Source organism: Cervus canadensis, chromosome 2 (genome assembly GCF_019320065.1).
Source record: "Cervus canadensis isolate Bull #8, Minnesota chromosome 2, ASM1932006v1, whole genome shotgun sequence".
In the NCBI taxonomy this organism is placed as follows: Eukaryota; Metazoa; Chordata; class Mammalia; order Artiodactyla; family Cervidae; genus Cervus; species Cervus canadensis.
This window is the reverse complement of record NC_057387.1, coordinates 74,307,476-74,317,076: the sequence shown is the minus strand read 5'-3', so window position 1 is coordinate 74,317,076 and position 9,601 is coordinate 74,307,476. Positions and strand designations below refer to the sequence as shown.

The 9,601-nt window shown below is 37.6% G+C and overlaps 1 protein-coding gene and 1 non-coding gene across 2 annotated transcripts; one reads left to right on the top strand and one right to left on the bottom strand.

Moving 5' to 3' along the window:
• Positions 1-2,094: 2,094 nt before the first annotated feature.
• Positions 2,095-4,787, bottom strand: INSL5 (insulin like 5). Its single transcript, XM_043447486.1, is given in 2 exon segments — positions 2,095-2,597; positions 4,591-4,787. Coding segments are annotated over 2 exon segments (408 nt in total). The 5' UTR covers positions 4,766-4,787; the 3' UTR covers positions 2,095-2,364.
• A 373-nt stretch (positions 4,788-5,160) lies between these two features.
• Positions 5,161-5,232, top strand: TRNAG-GCC. Its single transcript has one exon. It is a non-coding gene; the product is annotated as a tRNA-Gly (tRNA).
• The last annotated feature ends 4,369 nt before the right edge of the window (positions 5,233-9,601 follow it).

The following is a 9,601-nucleotide window of genomic DNA, read 5'->3' as shown; positions in this document are numbered from 1 at the left end:
TTGAATTTATCACTGTTTTCCATATTAGAATTTCACTAAGAAATTTAAATATTTAATAGTTTATTTGAAAATAAAAATAAACTTACCATATATTAACACATATTTTATTTATTTTATTTAAAAATGGATATTTTCATAAAACAAAAACATTTATTGAGAAGAGTGGAACTGTTATATTTTTGCAAGTCTCTAATGACTGTCTTTATAAAATACAGCTTCAATCAGCTTCTACATTTTTAATCTGCTGCTGTGTGTTATGTTGGCTGATGTACATGAAAAAAACTCAGCCACACATAGATATTTAGTTGCAAAAGTGGAGATTAGCTTAATAGCATTTTCAGATCATTTTTATGTTCTTCTTTGGTATTATACCAAAACTTAACAAGTGACTGTTTATTAAGGGTTAACTGTAATGTAAAATCTGAAATCTATATCAGTGAATTTTTTGTGCAGTTAGATTAAAATCTTTATTTTGCACTTTAAGCAGGTCTTTTACCCTTTTATGATTTTGAAGTATTATGAATTAATCATTTGGGAAATATTGGTTCATCAAGTTATAGTAGATCTCCCAAATGTTGACACATCATTATATAATATCAAAGAATCAACTCTATTAATATACCAATGATGCTCAGGGTGGTAGATAAAAGTATTCTAAAATTGCTTATAAGCTTGAACTTGATCATCAACAAAAAAACCATCAGTTGTTTTCCTTGAAGTGACAGGCTCACTTTGTTCATTTTTAAATCTTATTGCATTTAATTTCCAATACCCAAATCTAAATAATCAGTTTTTCAGTCTCTATTTTTTCTTAAAAATGGTGCTTCATGGAAAGCGTAGCTGCCTTTAAGCTCACAACTCAATTACACATGAGCTTTTCCTTGAGGCAGTCATCATACTTCAGTCTGCCAGAAACATGCTTCATGCAGTCTTCTCGTTTCACCAGCCAGAATATTAAAGGGGCATATACTCAAGGGTTGAGATTCAATATTATTAATTTTTACTGTCTCATCAAAGGACATTCTTCAGTGAAACTGACTTCAAACAGAGAGTGTCCGGTGGTAAAGAGTAATTAACTGCCCGTGCAGTTTAATGTGACTGCCTTGATTCATGCTAAGTGGCACTAGTGGTAAAGAACCCACCTGCCAATGCAGGAGACATAAAGATGCGGGTTCGGTCCCTGGGTTGGTAAGATACCCTGGGGTAGGAAATGGCTACCCACTCTAGTATTCTTGCCTGGAGAAACTCATGGACAGAGGAGCCTGGAGGGCTACAGTCCACAGGGTTGCAGAGTCAGACGTTACTGAAGGGACTTAGCACGGTCCAAGTTTGAATGGGTGATATCAACTCTTTAGCTGTGTGACTTAGGAGACATTTACTTAATTCTAGAGAGACTCAGTTTTTTGTTTTATTGTTGTTGTTGTTTTTATCTGCAAAAAGCAAAGCAATCACACAATTTAAGTGCCCAATACATAGTTCACAAATTTCAAATACAGACTGGAGTTTTAATATGCAGCACCTCAGATGAACAAAGAGTCGAACAGTGTAAAATCTACTGGGGAGTTGGCTGGCTGACAGAGTTAGAAATAAAATCATAGTTTTATGATATTTACTTTGTCTTTTTATCTGTGAAGATATCCAATTGTGACACAAGGATTTGGCTATCTGAGTTTTAGTTTTTCAGTCCCCAGAATGAGAACAGCATGTCTTTTCATCTCAGTAGTAGCTGAAGGCAAAATCTAGGCTGGATTTTGGCTGTTTATAGACCCTATTTGACTCATATATGCACCCAGCTATTCTCAAGTAGAATGTTAAAGAGTTGCATAATGGAAAACATGCATAGAGCACTCTTAAGAACTTTTGAAAAATGTACTTTGTTTAGATTCTTATACTTGACTGTGAATAAATTTAAATTTTCAGTAATAATATACAGTAACACAAAAGTAAAGAGTGGTTAGTTATTTCTAAATGATGAAGTAATCGTTGGTTTTTATTTTCTTTTTATGCTTACTTTGTTTTTCTACCATTAGCATTTTTGTTTACTGTTTTAAAGTTATTTAACATTGTTTTAAAAACAGAAACATCACAGTGAGCTTGGTTTATGGCAATTTTATTGCAATTTTGCACAGCATTTAAATTTTCAAAGGATTAGTTAAAATTTGAAAAGAACAGTGCATTTACCTTGGCAAAGGGAGAAAATAGACTTTGTAGTGGTTTTAGCCATTCATCAACAACTTTTAGGAAAGGACTGCCTACCCAAAAGCCATTAGTTTAATGACACAATGTAAGTGTTATTCTGGGAAGTAAAACGCTGTGATTAAACATGTGCTACATCTCCGCCACCCTCGGGGATTTGCTCTCGTCCTAACAAAGAGTGCTCAAGTCAGACATGGAACAGCCTTCAGTGCAGCACAAGATTTGTAAGTCTTGTCTTGACATCACCAAATGCTTCTTTGACCTCCAAAGCCCTTCCGTGGGCAGCTGTTCACCCTGAAGACTTTCCTCCCCTGAGGAATCCATCTTCGGAAGGTTTTGAGCTGCTTTTTCCTCAGAAATCTCCTGTTCATTTGGCAGCTGGAAGTGGTTTCCTCTCTCAGCTATAGAGAAGGGAAAAAATACTTCCTTAGAGTGCTGTGACAAAGGCAGCAACCAACTTCTACTTTGGGGGAAATGCATTGGATTTTTGGAAGGAAATTGAATCCTGAAGATGACTTTTACTTTTAACGTTGGCCTGGGGCTTCAGAGAGGTTAGATATTTTAGGGAGAACTCAGTCATCTCTACCCTCCTCATTTTACAGAGGAGGAAAGGGGGGTGCAGAGAGGAGGACTGACAGAGCCAGTGTCACTCAGCTGGTTAGCAGCCAAGTCAGGGCCTGGCTTCTGTTCCGCACGGTGACCAGCGGCTTCCAAAGGTATTAGTTATATGTTATCAACAAAAAACAATCAACCAAAAAAGAACCCTGTGTTCATTCCGCAAAGCTGATCAGTAAGGAAGGAAGTGGAGATTTAAATCTCTATATTTGAAAATTAAAAGTGGGTCCCACTGTTTTATCAATGTTGTTCCCAGAGTCCATGGATAAGCCTCTCTCACTTTAACTTCATCCAGACTTACTTATCGGCACCTTAGCACACTGGAAGGCACCAGAAAAAATTTAGATCAATGAATACTGATTGGTAAGCCAGTAGTGGATTAAACATCTAATGTATGGGAAAGTACTCTGAAAGTCTGTGAAAGGTTAAATAACAGTATTATGAAGTCAGTGGTGTTAAAAGGGAATAGCCTTACACAGACATACATTCCATTGTCCCATGGCTTACAGATACTGAAATGTTTATTTTTTTTACTGTATTTTGACTTGCTAATCCAGAGATTGATAAAATATAGTCAATGAGGTAAATTATGCTTATTCTCTTGAGTTTAAAAACCATTATTGTTTATTAGCATCTAGTAACTATGAACCTCTCATTATTAAAGTAGGAGTGGTCGATTCACAAGTTTTCAAGACATTGGCCCACCAAAATACAAAAACTGTAGATCATTTTCCAAAATCTTTTTCCTTACCAAAATCATTTTAAATCAAATTGAAACCTGTAAAGTCTTTTATCAGGTATGTGGTTGCAACATTTATTACATTAGTATGCTTTCCTCTTTTACTTTTAATTATAAGACATAACAAATACAATTACTAAAATAGAATCTCAAATAAAATTTACCTCACACTTTAATATAGGGTTAGTAGAAAATGGTCAACTTTGAAATTACCTGAGTTGGAAAACAGATACAGTGAAATCAGTCGCCTCACTGTTTCTGAAACACACTAGTTCACTCTCATCTTGAGACAATATCTACTCTCGTCAGTAGCTAATTATTGCTGCTAGAATTCCCACCCCACTCCTCATAACTCCCTAGGGCCTCTATCAAACATCACCACCTCCACAGTGCCGTTATTTATTATGACACACACTGCCACCATCTTCTCGCCACCTGAAACACACTATAAAATAAGGAAAATACCTCGACTCTTGTAGTCAGAAAGCCCTGGTTTTCTTCCCAACCACACTGCTAACCAGCTGGGTGAACAATTTTGTCCTCAGTAAAACTGTAAATGGTGGTAATATTACTTACTTCAAAAGATCCTTATCAGAAGACGAAATGTTGCACATGAAACTGCCTGGCACATGATAAGTACTCAATAAAAGTTAGGTTCCTTCCTCCCATTCTTATTTAGCAGCTGCCTGAATGCCAGCTTATTATATTCTATAATTATCCAATGTGAAAATCTTGCTTCTACAACATGGCCCTTGAAGTCACCTGCTTCTCCCTACTCAACCACCTGGACCTGCCATAGGTGCTGAGCTCACCAAAGTAGTTATGCAGTCAAATCATTTCAAGCTGGGGACTAAAGAATACAAGGTCATATTTTTTGAAAATGAGCAGTTCATCTCTTTCCCAAGCCAAATTAAGCTTATTTTGATCATTAATTCACTAGATTGAGGTGGATGTGGCTTAGTAGTAACTAGAGAAAGAGTTATTAAGACAAATCTTCAAAAAATAATAATAAATGAAGAAGTCATGCACATCCATGTTACCTTACTGACCCTGCAGGAGTGCCCCCAGTTGCCGCCTCCACCTGGAGCTGGCACAGATGTAGATGACCGTGCGTATGTACTCGGACCCGCAGAGCTTCCTGGATCTTTCACTCCTTGCTTCTGAAATGGCAAGCATAACAGAGAAGATAAATAACATAAAAATGAAACCCCTCATTTTGCTGAGGACTGAATGAGAGTCTGATATGGTGAATATTGTCAAAGCAAGTTTTGAAGTTGCCCTCCCACTCTTGGCCAATTTATATGAACTTTCCTGCCATTTTATTGGCCAATACCTCACTTTAACGATATTTGCTAAGCACATGGGTGATACCATGAAGTTTTGAAAATGAGTTTTTACGATTATTGCTAGTTATTCAGTCACTTCTGAACAGCATCACTTACTATTTAGCTGCGTTCATGAGACAACAGGACTCTTGGAAGACATCATGGAAAACACATGGACTTTAAAAGTAGGCAAGTCTGAGTTTCAATGTCAGCCTTACTCCTTACTGAGTGACATAGGGAAAGTTTTAAACATTTTAAGCCTCAATAATCATGTCTATAGGGGCTTCCCTGGTAGCTCAGTTGGTAAAGAACCCGCCTGCCATGCAGGAGACCCAGGTTCAATTCCTGGGTAGGGAAGATTCCCTGGAGAAGGACAGTAAAGAATCCACCTGCAATGTGGGAGACCTGGCTGATCCCTGGGTTGGGACGATCCCCTGGAGGAGGGCATGGCAACCCACTCCAGTATTCTTGCCTGGAGAATCCCCATGGACAGAGCAGCCTAGGGGCTACAGTCCTAAGGGTCGCAAAGAGTCGGATACGACTGAGCAATCAAGCACAATCATGTCTATAGAACGGGAAAACCTATCTCATAAGGGTTTTTGTAAGTATTTAAGCACCATCTATTTCAAAAAAATGAGAATGCACACTTAAGAATTCAGGTTCTCGTGTTTTGAGCTTGAATTCTGCTTTCCCACTTGCCAGATCTAGAATCTTAATCAATATATTTAACATCTCTACGCATCCTTCACTGTAATATTGTATTGATGACAGTGACTACTTCCTAGAGCTAATGAGATAATATGTCTCCTGCTTGACAAAATAAACAGTCAATAATTATTGATTGTCTGCTTCTCTTATCATCCAGACAAAGTAGAAAGATAATGTTCCTTTAGAATTCAGGAGTGTTTCTCTGACTAGAATCTTCCTTGCTATCCTTCACCCTATGACTTAGATATGCCTTTATCACCACATGTTTTTATAATAGAAAACTGAATTCATAATCTCAAACAGCTAAATAATGAAATTTCTCTTCCAGTAATCCTCTGAAAGCACTAGCTCTTGCAAAGCTTTTACCTACACTGAAAATTCTAGAATTTGAGATATTAAAGAATTATTGTCTCCTTTTTTAGGAAATTGGACAAATATTTATTTAGTTGATTTTGTTGAGTCTTTGTAATGGTGGTAGTTTAGTCACTAAGTTGTGTCTGACTCTTGCAAACCCATGGACTGTAGCCCACCAGGCTCCTCTGTCCATTGGATTCTCCAGGCAAGAATAATGGATTGGGTTGCCATTTCCTTCTCCAGTCTTTGTGATAGTTGAAAAAATCACTTGAGCCTGTGGATTAAGATCAATTCACCCATAATATTTGTGACATCACCATTCTTCTGTAGAGAAGCTAGAGAACATAACAAAATAATCTATGCTGCCATTGGACACATCTCTGATTCTGAAAAATAGAATACTGTTTCAAAGAAGTGATGTTTTCTTTGTCTGTCTGGCTATGGTATAAGTAATGGATTAAGGGAGACAATATGTGAGGCAGGGGAAACAGAAAAAGGCTTTTGCAATAATTTATATATATAATTGAGATATAATGGTGTCCTAAACTAAGGTACTGGTAGAGAGGATGGGGCAAAAAGATAATCAGATAACTGAAGGGTTTGGTACTGACTGGGCAACAGAGGTAAGCGAGAGAGCAACCATAAGTTGTACTTGGGTTTCTGGTGTGCACAGCTGAGAGGTAGAGTGCTTATTTGCTAAGAAAATCACCAAAGTTGCAGGGATGGTTTTTTACATCAAACAGAGCTATCTTATCTTTGATAGGGCAAAACTGCAGGCTACTCTGTGTCATTTGTCAACTCCAGAGGGGCATCTGCATGACCAAGTCTAGCACACTCATATCAGCAATTATCCAGCCGTGTATTCCCAACTTTTTCCTTTCTCTGGAGACTTATACTGCCCAACTTGATAAAGCTAGTTTTCACAAAGCACTGCAGTAAAGCTGTAAATCAGTAAATCAGTGACTATGGGCTATGCTTCTGCAAAACCCAAGAGAAAATTATTCAGCCAAGAAATGACCCCTACTCTAGATGTTGGATATACTCTGTTTTCGTTGAACTCTGCTATCACCCTTACTTGATCTCCTAAGGCTCAAAATAGTCTCCTCTTTTGCCAGCTCTAAAGACCTCATCAGGGCTCTTGCTAATCTGGGATGAAGATGAGAGGCCCACAAGACCTGAACTCAGCCTGTGACCAAATGCAGGCAAGCTAACCAGCCATGTCAATTATCCAGATAAAAAAGCTACTGCCAAGAATGAAAGCCCCAGCTGCAGAGCCTCAAATTCAGGGGCTTACTTTGTTTTCCCCATTTGTAAGTTGACAGAGTAGGATTGAATTACTTAAAGAACTCTTTTGAACTTGAAATTCAAAGTCTTGCTATAATTGGCTGATTCTGTTACTCCCACCCCAAAAACATTCAGTGGCTCAGCATTACCTGGAGAATAAAATACAGTCTGGCATTTAAGCCTCTCCACTCAGGTGCCCAAATATGACTCCTTTCACACCCTTCAAGGTCCAATCAGAGAGGAGACAACCCAAATGAAAATTAATCTTTCTAATCTCTTGACCAACAACAGTTTGTTGCTTATACCTCTAACTGGAGCCCTTCCTCCATTTTGCTGGGAGGTTAACACAACTTTTTCTCCTCAACTAGTCTGCGACTCAAGTTACTATCTGCATGGCTTTGATTGTGTAATGGCTTCTCTGAGCTTTAGTTTCCTCATCTGTGAGGAGATAATAATCTGCATTTTATGTTTTCTTGAAGATAGTACAAACTGACATAAATGAAGCGTCTAGCATGATATATGATGCTTAATATATACTCATGTAAATTAACAATTCATATGCAAGAGATTAGAACATGTAATTTTGTGTCACAACTAGCTAAAAAATTTGGGGTCTTTTATGCATAACTCTCAATCTCAAAGTTTATCCATAAATTTGCAGTCTTTTTTCCCTTTCTTTTATTCTTCCCTTTCCTTCTTTCCTCTCCTCTTTTCCACTTATTTCCTTTTTAGAAATAAGTTCTAAAAAGGCAGACGCTTAGAGTACTCTTTCCTAAAGGGTTGTCTTCAGGACATGAGTCTTTGCAGATGATCTTTGGAGAAAAAAGTACCCCATCCCAATAGTCCCTTTCCTGAAGATCAGTAAAGCTTACTAATATAGTCAGGGCTCAAACAAGACTTGTAGTTAGGAAACTTCTTTAACTTTGTTTAACTCAATGTTTCACAAACTTATTTGGCTCTAGAAACTTTCACTGTGAAATTGATTAATATCTGGGATAGTCATGAATTATTAGAGTAGATATGTCTCTGTGCTACGGTGCTTCAGTCGTGGTCGACTCTGTGTGATCCCATGGACTGCGGCCCGCCAGGCTCCTCCGTCCATGGGATTCTCCAGGCAAGAATATTGGAGGGCTTGCCATTTCCTTCCCCAAGACATGTCTCTAGTTCCAAGCAAATGGTAGGATTATATTTCTCTGAACTTTAAACTTATTTGTGGCCATGAGACATAGTTTAGCAAATAAAATGTGAGTGGAAGTGACATATGTCACCTCTCGCTGGCATTTAAGGGTCACTGCACGGTTCCCCAGTTCTACCACTCTCCTCCTGTCTGGGTGACCAGCAGCAATCCTGATGATGCAATCTGGTCTCTGAGTCAGAACAATACGGAACAGGGCCACCTGCTAACCTGTAATGAACAGGTAATATGAATGAGAAATAAATCCTTATTATTTAAAGCCACTGATATTTGGTAATTATTGATTGCAGCAACATTAACAAAGTAAGATGAATTATTTGGCCTTAATAATTGGCTTTAATTATCACACACTCAAAATTATCAATAACATGAAGGTCCACAATTAACATGACCCAAAATTTCAAATTAACAACTAGACAGTGAATTCAGTAAACTTTTCACCTATATACTGCTTATAAAGGAACTGTGGCGAGAAGAATGCCTAATGGATGGTTTGGGGGGCAGACTGGCTTAAAAGTTTTAAGTACTGTCTGTAGCATTAGATGTGGGAAATTTTATCTCAGTTCTGTCATTTTATATCTATGTGACCTCAGGAAATACGTATGACTCTGAATCTCAGTTTCTTCATTTGTAAAATGTAGATAACACTGCTGACTTCACTAGGCTAGTTGTCAGGATTAAAATGTGAAAGAGCACTGATCAAGAGTCTCTAGCACAAAGAGAATTTTTAATAAATTGATCACTGATGCTAACCATAATAATTCTACCAAATAGTATCACACCATACCATAGTGATCTTGGTGTTAGAATACTCGAGTTTTATCATTGCCACTCTAGTTTCTAGTTGAGAGAGCTTGAGAAACTAATTTAACCTGTATTACATTTTCTAATTTGTAAATGGAAAAACATCACAGCATCAAATGAAGTAATGTTAATTATATACTGACAAATTATGAAGCATACCATACAAAGCTGCATTGTGGTAATGATGATTATGAGATCACTGTATAAATTCATTGGCAAACACTAACTTATTTTTATCATTTTTTAACACAGAGTTAGTGCTGCTACTCCTTGGCTAATATTCCTACCTACTGCTTCCAGAGGGTGTTTTCATCAAATGGCACCACTATACACTCAAATATTTTCATGGGTTATTCACAAGTCCTCATGCTCCCTCAGTCT